At 62.7% G+C, this 18222-nt stretch overlaps 1 protein-coding gene across 17 annotated transcripts in view; it reads right to left on the reverse strand.

Annotated features, from left to right (window-relative positions):
• IQSEC1 (IQ motif and Sec7 domain ArfGEF 1) overlaps positions 1 to 18222 on the reverse strand; it is a 333736-nt gene that overhangs the window by 27337 nt on the left and 288177 nt on the right. For 16 of the 17 annotated variants that reach the window (XR_014232235.1, XM_082345195.1, XM_082345194.1 and 13 more), the window contains 2 exons: positions 14207 to 14498; positions 8522 to 9768 (listed from right to left, as the gene is read on the reverse strand). Coding sequence is in view for 16 of the 17 variants with exons in the window: in XM_082345195.1 (XP_082201321.1) it covers positions 8522 to 9768; positions 14207 to 14498 (1539 nt within the window). In the remaining variant the exon portion in view is untranslated. The remainder of the gene's footprint in view (positions 1 to 8521; positions 9769 to 14206; positions 14499 to 18222) is intronic. The other variant, XM_082345184.1, reaches the window with a different exon arrangement.

Genomic DNA, 18222 nt, shown 5'->3' on the forward strand with positions numbered 1-18222 from the left:
CCTCGCTGGAGCGCGATGAACTCCCAGGAGAGACACTCCCAGGCGTGGCTCAGACCCCAGCTCCGCTCCCTGGCTGGGTGACCTAGGGCAAGTCACTCACCCTCTCTGAGCCTCAGCCTCCCCACCTGCGTAGTGGGGAGTGACGGTGCACACAGCAGAGTCACTGTGAAGATCAAACGAGTCAATGCCTCTAAGCCCTTGGAAGACACGCTGGTTTTATGGCTGTTTAAGAGAAGGGCCAGCACTAGGCAGAGCTAAACCAAGGGGAAGCCGTAGTGACCACAGAAGGCCTGGACTTCAGATGGATGGGGTGAGAAGGGACGGTCCAGAAAGGCCTCCTCGGGAAGGTGGCATTGAACCTGGAGCCAGGAAGAAGGTCCCTGGGAGCAGGAACGACCAACGCAAAAGCCTTACTGGACACGTAACAGAACGGGGCACACCAAGGGGGGAAAGTGGTGCGGGGGTGGTGGTGGGATGAACTGGGAGAGTGGGATTGATACGTATACACTAATACGTATAAAATAGATAACTAACAAGAACCTGCTGTATAAAAAAATAAGTAAAATTCAAAAAAAAAAAAACAAACGGGGCCCAGAAAGGCCGAGTAGCTGTGCACCAGGCTGTCCAGCGAGGGAGAGCCAGGTTATTACCCCTTTGCCCGTAGAAGTCCGTAAAGTTCCACTCTATGCTCCCAGCCCACCAGGGCTGCAAATCTGCTCTGCCCACCTCTGCGCTGCCCGCTCTCCCCATCTCTCCGGGTTCCCTCGACGACTCCTTCTCTAGCTTTCTGACCTCCACCCTCCAGAACCAGCATCCACGAGGTGCGGAGGCGACATTTTCACCATCTACACCTGACGCGCTTCTGCATCCCGGGCGCCTGGGCCTCTGCCCCCCACCCCCGCTGCCCGTCTGCTGGGCCTGCGAGCAGCCTCTGCTGTCCCCAGGTCCAGCCTTCCTCGTCAACTGTGCCAGGTGAGCACGTGCAGACCACAGTGGTGCCGCCAGCCTCGCAATCTCTGTCCTCGAGCCTGAGCCCGGGGCTCTCGGGAGGCGGTTACTACGAGGCCGATCTCTGCACCTAAGGACCACCCACCTGCCGGAACCCCTCTCCTCCCAGCAGGGTCTGCAGGGGCCACAACGGCTCCTCCTGTCGCTTTCACTTGCTGCAGCAGCTGAAGAGACGTGGACGTGGGCGTCTGCCCGGCACCCTGTCGGCCTCTGGATTTCCCACACCCCCCTCGAGCTCCGCCCCCTGACCCCACGGGCTGCCCGTACTCCCAGCCCGGCCGGTCAGAGTGCTGCACCCCGCTGACCACAGCGAGCGGTTCAGAGGGCGCCGGCGGGAGCCTCTCTTCCTGCAGGGCTGCCGTGAGGCTGGACCACGAGCCCGGACTGCTGGCTGCCCTCCTGCCCTGAGGGCGCGATGGTGGGGCACGGCCAAGAGATGCCCAGTGGCTTTTCAGGTCCACAAACCAGTAAGGCCTCTCTGCTTGAACCAGTTTGATCGGATGCCCATCATTTCCAATGAAGAAGGGCCTGATGCACACAGAGACCAACACGGGGTCTGCACAGACACCGGCAGGGCCCGAGGATGTCCCAAGGTCGGAGGCCGAGCCATCCCCGTGCTGTTCTCACTGGCCGCAGGGGCGAGGGATGGACTCACCAAGTTCAGCACCCAGGGGCCCTGCACGCCTGGAGGTGCCCTTCAACTCCGGAATCTAGGCTCGAACCCCTCCAATATCCTGCAGAGAAGCGGCCACCTCCCATCGGCTCGCACACCTCCACGGCCAGCAAGCTCATCACCTCCCCAGACTGCCTATTTTATCCAGCTCTGATTTTCACAAAGTTCTTTCTGATACTAGAAACCCAAGCTGAACGTGGCTGCCGGGGTCTTTTTTGCACTTATCCCAGAGACAAGGTGGAAGAATTACCCTCTGGCCCTCGTGCACTGTCGGTGGGAACATAAACTGGTGCAGCCACTGTGGAAAACAGTATGTAAGTTCCTTAAAAAACTAAAAATAGAGCTACTATATGATCCAGCAATCCCACTCCTGGGAATATATCCAGACGAAACTGTAATTCGAAAAGATACATGCACCCCTATGTTTGTAGCAGCACTATTTACAATAGCCAACACGTGGAAACAACCTAAATGTCCATCGACAGAGGAGTGGATAAAGAAGATGTGGTACATATATATACAATGGGATGTTAGCCATAAAAAAGAATGAAACATTGCCATTTTCAGGCCTAGAAGTGATCATACTTAGTGAAGTAAGTCAGACAGAGAAAGAAAAATAGCACATGATCTCACTTCTACGTGGAACCTAAGGAATTCCCCCGCTGGTCCAGTGGTGAGGACTCTGCGCTTCCACCGCAGGGGGGCCCGTGTTCGATCCCTGGTCGGGGAACTTAAGATCCTGCAAGCCGTGTGGCGTGGCCAAAAATAAATAAACAAGTGGAACCTGAAACATCATACAAATGAATCTAGATACAGAACAGAAACAAACTCACAGACGTGTGGTAGAAAACAAACTTATGGTTAATGGGGGGGGGGGGAGGAGGGGGGGAGGGAGGGACAAATTAGGAGTATAGGATTAGTGGATACTGGGAGTTCCCTGGCAGTCTAGTGGTTAGGACTCAGCTCTTTCACTGCCATGGCCCCAGGTTCAATCCCTGGTCGGGGGACTAAGATCCCGCAAGCCGTGCAATGAGGCAAAAAAAAAAGAAAAGAAAAGGATTAATGGATACAAACTGCTATCCATAAAACAGATAAGTAACAAGGATTTACTGTAAAGCCCAGGGAATTATATTCCATATCTTGTAATAGCCTATAATGGAATATAATCTAAAAAAAAAAAAAAACCAACTAAATCACTTGGCTGTATACCAACACAATATTATAAATCACCCATACTCAGTTTAGAAAAAAGAGAAGGAACTGGCATGGCTGGAACACCCGTGGGGCCTGCCCCGCGCTGCCTTCCTCCCTGAGGCCCTTGGCACCAGCCAGCCCAGACCCGGGACAGCGCTCTGAGGGTGGTGCGGGCCGGAGGAGTGGCTCATGTCAAGGGGAACAGGACCCTGATCTGCAAAGACCCAACTCAAAGTGCTCATAAGAGAGCCACAGTCACTTAAACCGTCAGCACGTCCAGCACCAGCAGACGGCCCGGCACAGCCAGCACTTCTGGTTCTGCAGCCTCGAGCCAGCGCCTGGGGTCCCGCGGCCCGGCTGCCAGCAGCCACGCCTCCCAGGCCACCGTGAGGATTCGGCGAGATGCCGCACACGAAGTGCTCGGCACCAGCTGCCAACTTAACATGCAACCACGCAGGCTGGCTGTCACCACCGTCCTCTTCACTGGTCACAACAGACGTAACGCCCAAGGCGCACGGAATCGGGAGCCCAACCCGAGCTTTGCCGCTTACTGGGAGGCGGGCCGAGCCCCGAGCCCCGCGGACATTGGAAGGGTGGCACCTCGGAGCACCCCAGCCTCGCGGCAGGGCTCTCTGCAGCAGCTCCAGCGGGCAGTGGACAGAGGGCAGGAGGAGAGGCAGGCGGCGGCCCGGCGCTGGGCGGAGAAGACCTGCCTCCAAACCAAACGCAGACCCGGGGCGGGGAGGGACCTCGGAGGCCAGGTGAGCAGCTCCCTGCCCGTCGGGAGTCCCGGCACACCAAGTAGTCTCCGAGGCCCGGCTTACGTGCTCCTCAGACAAGAGGCCCTCACTCCCTTCCGAGGGCACCATTTCATCAGGGGCGGCTCTGGGGATGAGGACACTCGTCCAGAGTGGGGAGAGGGCTGGCCTGGCCCACGGTCACCTGGGCCCGCGCCCGAGGGCGAGAGGGAGGGGCGTGAAGGAGGTCCCGCTGGGTGCCCCTCCGGGCTGTGGGGTGCGGACCCCAGCTCCCACCGCTGTGGCGGCGCCCCCTGGACTCTCAGCGCACACGCGAGGCCCAGCGAGCGGGCGGGGCCGCAGAGGCCGCGCTCCGGGCCGCAGTCCCTGCATCGGGCTTTACAAGGCTGTGCTCAGGGGCCAGGCGGCGGAGGCGTGAATCCCAGTCCGGCCATCCACCGGCCGTGGGGCCTCGGGCAAGCTACCTCTCGGCACCTCAGCTCACCCAAACTGTAAAGCGGGCTAGTGACGGTCCCCTCCCTACGGTCTGCCGTGAGCACGGTGGGCTCATACGACAGCACCGGGCACACGTCAGCGCACGTGGGCATCAGCCACTCCCGTGCTCCATGCTGCTCTGCCCGCTAAGCCACCTCCTGGGTCCTCTAAGGCCCGAGCCCCAGGCCCCCCGCAATGGCTCTGGACGCAGGAGCCCCGCGGAGCACAACCGCTGCCATCCGCGGCACCCTGGCCAGCGGCTCCCGGTTTCACGGTCTCTAACCCTCACCAGGCCCTGGGCGGGCAGGAACCTCACGGCCAGTTTCTGGGCGCAGCCGGCAAGGCTCAGGGTGCAGGGCGGTGCCGAGTCCCTGCAGCGGATTCGCTGAACCGGGGCCGAAACCATCCTGCCTCGGCTCCCGGCCCCGGCCCGGTGCCCAGCGCCGCGAGCCGGACGTGCAGTCCTGGACCGGGAGGCGCATATGGGTGCCAGGCAGACGGCGGCGCCTCCTCTGCGGCCCCGGGGACAGCCCCTCCCCACCAACCTGCTTCACCTTCTCGGGTTTCATCTGTTCTCCCTCTCTCCTCCCCAGCTGGCTACTCACCCACTGTGGATCCAGCGTTCAGGCCCTTCACGTACCCCCTGGAGGGGGCGGGTGTCTGTGCTGGAAAGCTCCCTCCCGGGAGTGGGTGGGACCTAAGAACTGTCTGAAAGGCAGCCTGGGTGTGGGCCTGGGGAGGGAGGGAAATGGCGGGGGGAGAGGAGAGCCACGGGGAGAGCATGGGGAGCAGAGGCGGGCAGCGGACACGTGGGGGTGCGAGGAGGGTGCCAGGAGGGAAAGGACAGAGGCGCTGAGGTCGGGCCTCCCAGGCAGGGGCCCCGGCCTCGGGCAGCAGGCTGCTCAGTGCCCATCCTCGTCCAGCGGCTCCAGGGCCCGCTCGGGGACACCCGGCTCCCAGCTTCGCTCGCCCCACACAGGGCCTGGCCCTCCATCTACTCGGGTCGGACCACCAGCCCTTCCCGGGCCTGGCGAGACTCGGGAGATGGCCGGTGGCCACAGCGCTGTGGCTGTGCCTTCAATCCTCCAAACAACCCCCGAGGTGGACAACCAAGGCCGAGGAGGAGGAGGAGGAGGAGACTGAGGAGGGCCGGAGCTTGTCGCCGCACGACCTCCCAACACCTGCCCCTCACGCCGCTCGGAGGAGCCAGCCTGCCACCTGCCCCTCTCGGCGTGCGAGACCCGTGTCATCCAACGGCGGGCTCTGCAGCCGGGGGACCATCCTGGACCCGCACTTCAGGGACGCAGCCGCCAAGCACGTGTGGTCGGTGACCACCTGCACTGCGGCTTGCCACCGGGGGAGCTGGATGGGCTGTAGTTACCTTCAACCTGAACGTAAACACCGCCTGTGGCCGGACCTCACCTGTGTCCCTCGACTTGTAGAGGGGCGAGGTCCCCCAAGCTCAAGGGGCTCCAGTGCAAAGTCCACCAGGAGTTTTCACGGTCTTAACGAGCTGACTCCGCAATCCATGTGGAAGAGTGACTACCAACAAGAGCCAAGACCACTTTTTAAAAGAACAAAAGAGTGGTTTCTGTCCTAATAAAAAAACATATAAAACTGAAAGTCTGATGTTGGCAAAGGAACACACAGAGCCTCTACCCACTAGCGTGGAGCGTCGCAAGGGTCTTTATTCTGTTCAGGGCTGAGTCCAGGCCCCCTACACAGGGCTTGGCATGCAGCAGGTGTTCAATAAATATTTGCCAAGTGAACGAAAGGATCCAAGCACAGGCTCTGTTCATGTAGGAATTGGATGGGATTTCAAGTCAACAGAGAAAGGACAGACTACTCAATACACCGTCTGCAGACAACCAGCTAATTTACAAAGAACTATAAAAAACTACACCCCTCACCTTGTACCATTCTCCAAACCAAACGCCAGGTTAAAGTCCTAAAGGATATAAAACAAAACTAAGAAAGTCCTGAAGAAAATATTTTAAAACTATATTATGACCTGGGGCAGAGCCTTTTAAAATAAAACATTGAAAAAAAAAGTAATAAACAAAGAGAACACTGATACATATATACAAATACTGAATCATTACGTTGTCCGCCTGAAACTGTTACATGTCAATTCCACCTCGATAAAAAAATGCAAAAATTAGTAACTTCTGTTAGACCAACAAAGCATACACAAAGTTAAAAGATATATAATTAAAAACCACTGAACTGTACACTTTATAAGGGTGAATTTTTATGGTCTGTGAATTCTATTTCAGAAGTTTTTAAAAAAAAAAACAAAAGGCCAGTGACAGACAGGAAGAAAATATTTGTAATTACAAAGGATTAGTATCTATAATATATAAAGAACCACTAGTAAATCAAAATGAGAAAAAACAGAAGAATGGGCAAAAAATAGGAACAGGCATTTTGTAGAAGAAAAAACCCAAATGGCCGAAAGACACACATAGGGACGCGGCATCTTAGAAGCAGGCAGGGAAATCCAAATTGAAACAATAGACACACTGTTTCTATGCTTTGATTGGGGTGGGAGACAAGGCGGAGTGCTGTCCAGCGTGTGGGGAAACGGGCCCTCCAGGTCCAGCTGCAGGCTCTACTTCGATGGACAACACGCCCACGTGAGCCCCAAACACCGCCCCCTCCAGCTACCCCCTTCCCCAGAGACTCGGGAGCGTGTGGGAGGGGCAGGCCCACGGTCACCGTCACGTGGTTGGTGACTGTGAAAACATGGGAGCGAGTGGCCAGACCACCCTGGACAGCCGCACATGGACCCCACGTAGCAGCACGGAGACCAGGTGGCGCGCGGCACCAATGGGAACGGCCTCCAACAGCAGAGCGCGTGGCAGCGTCACAGGAGGGACAGTGGGTGTGGCCTGGGCCCAGGTAACGTCAACAGGGGCCACGGGGACAGCAGGGAGGCTCGGGCCCAGCTCGCCGCACGTCTGGCGCTGCTGAGCAACCTATATACATCCGCTCATCTCCAACTCACACTCTGCGAGCTGGACACCATTGGGCTCGGCGCCACCACGCAGATGAAGCCGCCGTGGCAGAGACCGAGCTGCCCAGGGACACACAGGCAGGAAGGGCAAGGACCGGGGTCCGCACCCAGGCAGCCTGGCCTGGAGCTGCGCTGGACCACACGTGCACAGAACCCCGAGCTGGAAGGCTTTCACCTTCTACGCTGAGTGGAGAGTGTATTCACGCGTTTCAGGTGTAATTAAAGACTAACAGAGCCAGAAAGAATCTACAGAGGCCAAGGCTGCTGTGGGGAGGGATGCAGCTTTTTCTGGCCTCCACCCGTCCACCCAGCTGGGACTCCCACGTCAGGACACAACGTCTGCCAGGGACGAGGGAACCCCGGGCACTGGGGAGCCCCCAGGTCATCCCAGCCTCCCCCAAGAGGGTCCAAGATGACCCGGGAGCTGGCTGTGCCTGGAAGCAGGTGGGGGCAGGCTTTCGGGACAGACCTCAGGATGGGCTTGGCAGCTCATGACCTCCCCGTTCAGCGCGCTGTTCTGGCCACGGACTGCGTGGCAGTGGGACTGGTCCTCACATGCAGATGGAGTCTCAGGAGAGCACCCCTGGCAGATGTGACGGGCCCAAGACTCTTAGTCCTCAGCTGATCGAGGACCAATGACCCCCAGCCCCGGCGGCTCCTGTGGGACTGCACAGTTCCCCCACACGCGCCCTTCGGGACAGGTCTCTCTGAGTCCCCCAGCCGGCGCTGCCAGCTGCACCAGGGATGGCTCAGAAGCGCCCCCAAGACTCTCCACCCCCGTCTAGCAGAGGAAGCGGGGAGCAGGGAAGCACGGAGGACAGCTGTCAGCAGCCACGAAGCAGGCTGGCCACATCCCCGCCACGGCCCCCTCCCTGGAGGAGCCAGCGCCAGGCCGGCGTCTGCTGACCCCAAATCCAGAGGCCCTGTGGATGGAAGTGAGGAGAAATCCGAGGTTTAACAGCCAGAGCCGCCAGCGGCCCCTCCGAGGGAATGCTCAGCCCGCCTGCCCTTCCACTTGCTATTTTCAGCCGTGCTAAGAATAGTGAGCTTTAAATACCAGCCGCCTGCCCCAGACCTGCTCTCAAGGCGGCCCCCACGGCGCCTTGCCAGAACGCGGCGTGGCGGCCACGCCACAGACCCAACGTACAGTCTCCCAGAGGGCGCAGGGCCTACCAGTGCCCTGATCCCGGGTGCAGGCCCGAGTCCAGGCTGCACGGACACGGGCACGGACCTGCACCCGGCCCGCCCCTGCTCAGACCCCTGTGCCCGCACCACCCAGGGCCGGACGCTGGGGCCGGTGCGGCGCAGCAGGCGCCACTCCACGCGCCCCCCCCCCCCCAAGCCCCACCCCGGAGCCGCCCCTCATCCCGCCCGGGCCGCCAGCGGCCGGGGACTCACTTGTTGAAGAGGTTGAGGCCGATGCGGTAGTGCCGCCGGCGGATGACGTCGTTGCTGAAGGTGGGCGAGTCCCAGCTGTTGCGGGTCTCCTTGTGGTAGGTCTGCTTGCTGAGCGTCTGCTCGCGCAGGCTGTCGCGGGACGAAGACTCGGAGCTGCAGTTGATGGTGTCGTTGGAGTTGGACGTGCTGTTCAGGCTGTCGTTGTCCCCATCCGAGTAGTCCGACTCGGACTTGCTCTGCCTGTTGGCCGAGCCATTGATGGCCAGGTGGCCGTCCAGGGGCCTGGGCGCCCGGGCCCGCGGCTCCGGCTCCTCCCGGGGGAGGCCCCTGGGGGGCCCGTGGGGGCCGTGCTTGGGGCTGCCCTGCGGCCCGCCCAGGCCACGCTCGTAGGCGCTCTGCCTCTTCAGCGAGCTGCGGTCCGAGCGGTCGCTGAGGTCCACGGAGCTGTCGCTGGGCGGCTCGATGGTGAGCAGCGGGAGGTGCTCCCCGCGCAGCCGCGGCTCCTGCGGCTCCAGCGAGGGCGTGCTCCGGCAGCTGGTGTCCGTGTCCCCCTTGTCGTCCTTGTGGGCCAGGGCCCAGTAGTCCTGGGCAGCACCCCCAGGCCGCAGCCGCAGGTCCGACTCGGCGCTGGACGGCCGGCGGCCCGCCTGCCTCGGGGGCAGGGGTGGCGACAGCTCCTCCTCGTCGATGTACAGGGTGACGTCGCTGTACGAGGCGGTCATCTCGTCCAGCTGGCGGTGCTCGGCGCCGTGCAGGGCCGGCGAGGGCTCGGCGTCCCGGGTCCGCCCCGCGTCGGGCACGGGTGCCCCCTCAGCGTGCAGGCTGCGGCAGTTGAGCGCGTCGTCAATGGACTCGGCCAGCGACTTCACCTGCCGTGAGAAGGCGTCCTCCAGCTCCGTGATGGCATCCGCGAAGTCGCCGGCCGGGGCAGGGGCCTGGAGGGCAGGTGGCGGGCCCAGGTCTCCGCACTCGGCCGGCACCAGGGCCTCCAGCGGGGCACCCTTGTCGGTCACTGAGACCTGCTTGCCCTCGAAGTAGGAGCTGCGCACCTTCTCGGGCCCCTCGAAGGAGAACTGCATCCTCATGTTGGACAGCACGATGCGGCGCGACATGCGGTTCTCGGACATGGAGCTGCGCAGCCGCTCGAAGTTCTTGTTCATCTGGTACTGGCGGAAGGCTGTCTGGATGGTGCGGGCCGCATGGCGGGTCACGAGGCGGCCCCCATACTTCCGTTCTAGCATCTCCACCTGCGGGGGAAGGAGAGGAGCGTGAGCACGGCCCAGGAGGCCCAGCGCGTCCCAGGGGTCAGACCCAGCTAAAGCAAGTGTTCCCTGCAGGACTTCTCAGAACCTTTAAAGGGTGGGGGTTTCCCAGAGTTCTCTGGCCGCAGCAGCCTTTGGCCCTGGTGTGCCTGGGGCATGCAGTTGAATGAGACTTGGAGGTGGTGGAGGAGGTGCAGGCAGCCCCTCCAGAGACAGGAAGCCCGCGGCAGGTGCAGGTTAAGAGACAGGCCCGAGGGGCTTCGCTGGCGGTCCAGTGGTTAAGAATCCGCCTCCCAACGCAGGGGACGCGGGTTCGATCCCTGGTCAGGGAACTAAGATCCCACATGCCGCAGGGCAACGAAGCCCACGCGCCGCAACTACTGAGCCCGCACGCCACGACTAGAGAGAAGCCCGCGCCCGAGCAGGCCCTGGGCGCCGAGCACTGGCTGCAGGCCTCCAGCCTTGCTTCCGCCTGCGGCACTGCCCGAGGGCCTGGGCCTAGTCCTGGCCCTTCCCTTTGGCAGTGGAGTGACTCTGAGAAGCCTTGGACCCTGCGGTTGCTGAGTCCCATCAGACGGATCTCGCAGGGCAGCGGTGGGCACAGGTGAGACAGGCCCTCGGCACATGCCAGCACGGGGCTGAGGAGATGCAGGACCCTCGGCTGCACTCCTGGGAAGTATAGACAGTTTGTGGGGGCCCCAAGTCCCCTCCCTGACAGATGGGGAAACTGAGGCCCAGAGAAGAGGCCCAGCACACCCCTGGAGGCCTCCAGACCCAGAGCAGGCTCTGTGAGCCTGGCGATTGGGCCGGGCTGCAGGCAGGCAGGGGCGCTGGGACTCCCGTGTGTCACGTGGGCCTGTGAAGTCCTAGGCTCACGCCGGCCGAGGACTAAGGACAGCCCCCGAGGGCCGCTCCCCGTGCCTGCTTCCCGAGTGAGGCCAGAGCCCGCTCTTCGGCACCCAGGAAAGCCCAGGATAAGGAGCTGGCTGGTCGGCCAAGCCGAGCCCTTGGGTGCCGGGCAGAGTGGCCCCTGATGTGGGTGGAAAGGCCTCGGGTCCCTGGGAGTGAGGCGTGCTCACATCCCGCGGGGGCAGAGCACCGCTGTCTGCTCCATGCAGGCGCCACGCCCACGCCGGTGGCAGGTGGACAAGGTCCCCACCCTCAAGAGGCCAAGTCTGTCCAGGACAGAGGCACACGCGTCACTGAGCAAACCCCAGGCCGTGGCTGAGTGGGGCAGAGGCTGCTCAGAGCCGCCTGAGGGTGGGCGGGAAGGGGGAGGGGGGCTCCCAGCCTCACTCAGGACTCAGGGTGGGTCCTGGTCTCCCTGAGGGATGCCAGCTCCCCCCAGACACAGACGTGCAGCTCTCCGGGGCCCACAGGAGGGGGAGCGGCAGGCGGGGCCGAGCGGCCCCTCGCACGAGAGGAGTTGGGGGGCGGGGTGAGGATGAAAATGACTTTTCAAAGCCCGGACCTGGAGTCAGCCAGGGCGGGTCTGTTTTTCCTCTCGCCCTGAAGTTACTGAACGGCATCCAAAGCGATGACCTCACTTCCGCATCTGTGAGCAGCGTCTGTTTTCTGGGTTTGGAGTGGAGCTCTGAAAGCCCATGGCGCCGACAAAGGGCCCACGGCTGAGCTCTGGGAAGCCCTCTCCTCTCTGCCCTCCAAGGCCTGGGTTCCGGGCCCCTCGGGTGGGAAGGAGGAGGGGCACCGCACAGGTCAGAGTGCGCTTCACGGCCCCTTCTCTCTTTCTGACTCTGGATCTCGCGAACCCTGGAGCGACACTCCTGGCCTGAGACCGTCCCCCAAATCTGGGTGGGGACAGGAGAGACTTCGGGAAGGCAGACGTGGGCTCTGTGCTGCGCTGTCAAAGCCCCCTCAGCCCCTCCTACCGGCCTCCCCCGGGGCACACACAGACCCAGGCCCGCTCTTACTCAGCTCCCGGGCCCACCGTGGTCATTCATTCTTCCTTCCGGGCCAGAACCGACCCAAGGCCCAATCTGAACGCTAACTGGGGGTGCAGGGCAGGGACCCCAACCCGTCTGTGCTCGCCTGCTGGGCACCACCCTCACCTGACACAGTGTCTGGTCTGCAGAGGGACCCCAGGAGCCCCCTGCCCCCTGCAGAGGGGGACAGAGGCTCTGACAAGTGACGGGACGAGGAGCTGAGAGGCTCACCCTCCCACAAAGCAGAACTGCCACCCTTGCCAACTCAGGCCTCCCGCTCAGACAGGAAACTGCCAGGAGGTGCGGAGGCTGAGGGCCAGCGGACACTGCATGACCTTGCACTGGGCTCCTTCCACTAAAATGGGGCTTTGCGCCACCCAGACTCTACCCTCTCATGGAACCGGGCACCCTACCTTCATTTGGAAATTCCTGTGTAATCTGTCCTGTTCCTATTTTCACCTTGACTGCCAGGAGGCTCAGCAGAGAGTCGAATGCTCGGTGGCCCTCAGCATCACCTCCCCACCCCTCCCCTCTTCCCGGCCATCCTTTCCGCCAAGTGGTTCTGCCTCTGGCCTTCGTGCCTGCTGTTACCTCTTCCTGGAAGACCCCGTCCTCAAACACCCAGCTCTGATACCACCTCGGAGAGGTCCCCCACACCTCATCCAAGCTGTCTCCTCCCACAGGTGCTCGGCTTCTCTCCCCTCTTTCTTCATCCCCGGAGTTTGTATCACGCTCTGGAATTAACCTGTGTCTTAACTGTTAACCTGTCTCTGGACCACAGCGTCTGCTTGAGGGCTGGGGCCGCACCCTGTCCCCTGGTGACTCCCTGGCGCCCAGCACGGGGTCTGGCACACGGTGGGCAGCGGGCTAATGTGCGAGGGATGAAAATGAACAGCTGTGGCCACATCAAGGCTGCAGGAAGCGTATGATTACCTCCACAGGCCTCTCTGAAGTTTTAACCTTTCCCACTTCTATTTTAATGGTCCCGCTGCAGACGTTTGTTACTATAAACTGTTTTTGATCCACTTTGGATATGGGTGAAACTGATAAATGGAACAGAGGCCCCTGCCGTGGGCCTGGCCACGAGGCCAAGCGCCACGAGGCCAGGGGTCTGTTTGCTCCCAGATATTTGCCTGACGGGGATCATGTGCTTCGGGCTCTGGCCACTTGCGGGCCCCACCCCCTCATCAGTCCCAACTCACAGGCAGGCAGATACAGACCAGGGCAGGTAGGCAGGGCTGTCCAAGGTCACAGGGCAGCACCAAGAACAGGGAGACCCCGGGGGCCGGTAGGGACTGTGTCGGCGGAAGATCCGCCCGGGGCAGTACCCACACCGCACCGCTCCCCGCAGAAGTCTGGGGCTACGCCAGGCCCAGACCTCCGCTCTGTAAGAGACAAACAGTTAGGCTGGGGAGCAAACAGAGGGTCCAGGCCAGGGTAGGCGTGGGAGGCGAGCGGGCAAGGCGCCTTCTGCAGCCTGGTGTCTGAGTGGCTGCCGGGCAGGTCCTGCAGCCAGGCCGGGGCAAGGGCAGCCGCCCGGGCTCGCGAGGAGACTGCCCACGGCTCAGGGCACAGGAGCTGGGGAGAGCGACAGGCAGGCCGGCCCCGCTGCTTCTGGCAGCCTGGGGGTGCTCCTGAAGCCTGGGGCTTTCTGCCAGAGCTTCGCACAGGAATTCTGAGTAAAGTGCCTACTACGTGCCTGCACTCTGAGGGGCTGCGAGTGAGAAGCCCCTGTCCCCTCATGAGCTCGCACTCCCTCTGCCCCCCACCTGCCACCCAACCGGGACCCCTCCCCTCTCTCCCATCAACCCAAGAGGCCAAGCGGGCAGGCCATGCATGCCCGTCCTCTGTACACACGTGCCAGCCCCACAGTGGGTCTGGGCCAAGGCCCCGGGGAGGAAGGGCAACCTGCAAGGAGGCGATTTCCCCCAGGACACGGGGCTGTAAACTGAGGGGTGGAATGAACAGCCTGGCCTCGCTGGCTGGGGACGGGCTCGCTGTTCGGTTCAGAGCACGTGCTCTTTCTGTGGTGAGCTGACCTCCCCCTCCCCGAGGGCCCCTCCTGCAGACCTCCCAAGGTTCAGCTCTCTCCCGGACCCCAGGACCTCCGTGGCCGCCACGGAACCCACGCGCACTGGCGGCACCAGGTCCTGACACCCAGCGTGGGAGCCGGAGCCCAGCGAGGAGGGCTGTGAGCCGGGCAGAGGCCGAGGCCGGACAGGAACGTCCCACGTCGGCTCCTTCCCTCGCAACCCTCCGCGCGTCGGGAGGAGCCAGCCCGGGCTGGGGCTGGGGCTGAGGCAGAGGCCACGTCCACGGGGAACGGCCCCGGCCTTGGCGCGGCTGTGGAGCACGCGGGGCCCCCCGCGGCCCTGGGCGGCCCCAGCCAAGGGCCGCGTCGTCCGAGGCCGTGCAGGCACCGTGGCCTCCCCCAACCCCCAGCGCCTCTCCCCGCGTGGCCCGCGTGGCCGGCCGCCTACCTGCTTGTCCTGCAGGTCGGAGGAGAGCTCATAGCTCTCGGAGAGGGACCGTGAGCGCTTGATAGCCTCCTCCTCGGCCTGCTTGCGCAGGATGGAGGTCGAGTGCTGCAGCTTGGGCCTCCGCGTGCGCTGCTGGCCGGGCGGCCCCGCGTACAGCCCATAGGCGCCCCCTGGCGTGAGCTCGGAGTGGTCGGGGCCCAGGCCGGAGCCGGGCGCCGAGGGGCCCTGGCGGTAGGCGGAGGGGCTGTCCAGCGACGTGCCAGTCTCGCTGCTGGGGGCCTCGCCCTCGACGCTGCAGAGAGAGGACGGGCCTCTGGTGAGCGGGAACCCAGAGCCCAGGGCCCCGCAGGCGTCCCCCCGCCCTCCTACGGGTGGTCCCCAGGGGCGGCCGGGGCCCACGTGACCCTCTGCCCTGTGCCTTCCCGAGGCTCCCCTCCCCTTGCGGTGATTCCGCTTTCTCTGTACAGCTCGCCCCTCCTCACAGCCAGCACCCCTCCCTGAAGGACCCTGTTCACTGTGCGTCTCCCACGGGAAGGTCGGCCCCGTGGGTCCACTGACGAGCCCAGGACCTCGAGCGGGCCCGGCCCAGAGCAGGTGCCTAGTGACATTCACTGACAGACAGCAGGTCCCGTCCCCTCCACTCCCTCACTCCCACTGCCTGATGTAAGTAAACCACTCATTTTTTTTTTTAAACAGTAATTAACAAAATAGCTTTTCACTGCATACCTATGGGGGAGTCGGGCATTGTGCTGGTGTTTGCTATGGGCTGAACTGGTCCCTCCCCACCAACATGTGCATACTTCAAGCCCTAACAGCCAGCACCTCAGAATGTGTCTGCGTTTGGAGACTGTCTTTAAGGAGGTAACTGAGTTAAAATGAGGTCATGAGGGTCCTAATCAAACTGACTGGTGTCCTCGAAGGCGAGATTAGGACACACACACACACACACACACACACACACACACACGCACACATGGCCGACCCTGTGAGGATGCAGGGAGAAGAGGAGGGGCCTCAGGAGGAGCCACGCTGCCCACACCTTATCTCGGCCCGCAGCCCCCCATCGTGAGGCATCAACACCTGCTATCCAAGCCGCCCCATCTGTGCTGCTGGTTACAGCCAGCTTGGAGACAAACACAGAGCTGTGTGTACATTTTCTCTACATCTTAAAGCCAGTCTCCCTCCAGAGGACGGATTATTACCCCTTTTCCAGGTGAGGAGACTGAGGCCCACACAGCACAGGCCTTGTCCAAGGTTGCACAGGTAGAACGTAGGTGAGTCAGGATTAAAGTCCAACACCGGGGGCTCCTCTCCACCCCACCGCCCTCGTCCCAGGCCTGTGCAGATCCCTCAACCTTCCAAGTGCCCGGTGGGGGGACAGAGGGGTGGCTTACTCATCCCAAACTCATGACCTTAGAAGACTCGGGACACAGAGAGAAGGGGGAAACGTGCAACCGAGTTTCTGGCAGCTTCTGGCGGCCTCTCCTGAGGTGCCCTGCCACTCCCCGGTCCATCGATCCCTGGGGCCAGGGAAGGGTCCCTCTGGAAGTGGCCCAGCGGAGGCAAGGGCCCACAGACCCGTGAGCTGCAGCCCGTCCTCCAGAGTCCCGCCTTCAGAGCAGTGGGAACGCCCTGCATTCAGCAGCCTCTGTGACCGGCCCACCTGCCCAGCTCCGCTCCCACTGTCCCCACGGGTCCCAGGGCCGGCAGAGCCCCCTGCCCAGCGTGTAACATGCCTCCTGGGGCGGGGGCGTGGGCACGGAGGCCCTGGGGCCAGCACACCCCAGCCCACCTCGCTGTAAAGCCCAGCACGTGCCGCCCAGCGGGCCGTCTAAGAAGAGTGCAGGCACTCCGCTCTGGCCCGCGGGGACACACAGCGGGTCTCCTGCAGCAGAGGACACCCCAGCCGGCGCCCAGGGGCTGGGGTGTGACGAGGGTCCTCCGCGGGGAAGAGTCCTGGGTGCCTGGCGTCAATGTGGCTTTGAGTCGAGGGCTCACGCTCATCGCAAGGCCTGGCCCCTGTCCGTGACCCAGGTGGGCCGCTCTCGGTGCCTCAGGCCCACCACCGCTCGAGACCCTCCTGCCGTTCGTGGTCACCGGGCAGCAGCTTCCTCGGGGCCTCGGGGGCCTGCGTGGGCTGGTGGACGGGGGCAGGGACGGGCAGCAAGGCAAACTCCCGTTCTCCTGATAAAGCCCACAGCCCGGGACGGACAGCTGGAGGGGAGAGTGAAGGAGCCCACGGGCCCCGGAGGCGATGCATGCCCCGGAGCTGCCCGCGGCCGACCCGAGCCCCCGCCTGCGCCGCGCCTCCCCAGGGCCATCTCCACCTGCACCCCCACTGGAAGCACTTCTGTCAGAGCCTCTTCTGTCTTTCCCAGCAAGAGGGTGACAGCAAACAGAGAAGCAGCCGGGGCTCAGCTCGCCAGGATTTTGAACAGTCTCTGAGCCCTGAGTCTGCAGAGGCCACGGAGACGGGGCGGGGTCCGTGCGGGTCCGAGCGGGAAGTCCCTCCATGCCTCACGGGCCACTCCTGCCGGGGGCCTGGACTCTCCCCCAGCGCCCGACGCCCCCCGACAAAGGGGGTGTCCACCCTCACGGGGAAGGGGTTCGGCCCCTTACCCCTACCCCGCCCGCGCTCACCTGATCTCGGAGCGACGTGAACAGGTGTCAACAGGTGAAAGGCCGTTCCCCTATCCCCCCGCAGTGGGCCGGGCCGGGCCGGTCTGGGGCAGAGGGAGCTGAGGAAGGACAGGCAGGGGACTGCCCCGGACCCACGGCCACGCTCTGCCCTGCGGAGGGGCCAGGCCTGGCCGCCCGGCTGAGCTCATGAACAGGACATCTGTGCGGAGCCCCTCCGTGTGGAGGCTGGGCCCCAGCAGGAGGGGCGCACTCGGGATCGGATGCGGATGGAGGTGCTTGGGGGAAGGCAGGGGCTTTCTGGGGCTGTGCCAGCCCGGGGTTCCTGCTCTGCCCATGACCTGGCTCCCGACCGTCTCGAGCCAGCAGGTTCCAGAAGGTGCCTGGCGGAGAGGGCCGGGCCTCCTTTAAGGCCAAGAGAAGGGGTTGACAGTCACCTGCAGCCTCCTCTCCCCTGTGAGCCCGACCTTCGAAACACCCCTACCTGCCCACTGGTCAGCAGGTGTTCCAGGCCACCGCCACCGCGGCTCCCTGGATTATCACTCATGCCCCCGCCTCTCTTCTCCGCACGGCAGTCAGAGCAAATCCTGAGCAAACGGGAGCCACATCGAGTGCCTCCCTGCTCCCCGTCACACTGGGAAGACACCGTCCTTCTTGCAATGCCCTTCAGGCCTGACCTCGGCTGACTGCACTTTGGCCCCTCTTCCCCTCGCTCACTCTATTCCAGCCTCACCGGCTTCCTTCCTCTCTTCTCCAAGGGGCCAGGGAGGCCTCAGGGCCTTTGCCCTGGCTGTTCCGTCTGCCTGGAACGCTGTTCCCCGGATCTCAGCACGCACCACACCTTCACCTCCCTTGGGTCTTTACTCAGTGCCACTTTCCAATGAGGCCCCCACTGCTCGCCCGAGTTAAAACCACGCCGCCCTCTCCCAGCAACCCTAGTCCCACACTCAGTGGTCTGCCCACCAGCACGCTGTATAGTGTGATGTATTCTTGCTGTCTTTCCTTTGCCGTCTGCCCCCCACATCAGTATCCGAGCCCTGTGAGGACATGGGTCATTTTTCTGCGTTGCTGGCTGATGCTCCCCAAATGCCGACACATGTGCCAGACTAACAGGGCCCAGTGACACCTGCCGAGTGAGTGCAGGCACTTCCCAGGCCAGCCACCTGCCGGTCCCGGAATGCGGCTTCTTACATCACCCCCCGCCGGCACATCCCACCTGCCCCAAGCCTAACCGGTGACGGTCGCCCATCACCACGCAGTGACAGAGCCAGAGTCCTGAGCTGAGTCACCAAGTTAGTCCCTCCCCTACGGCCAAACTCCCACCCTCACCCCATTCCATCTGTCCCCAAGTCCTGCCGAATCTACGTGAATGGGGTCCC

This window comes from Balaenoptera borealis, assembly GCF_965194805.1.
Source record: "Balaenoptera borealis genome assembly, chromosome: 12".
In the NCBI taxonomy this organism is placed as follows: domain Eukaryota; kingdom Metazoa; phylum Chordata; class Mammalia; order Artiodactyla; family Balaenopteridae; genus Balaenoptera; species Balaenoptera borealis.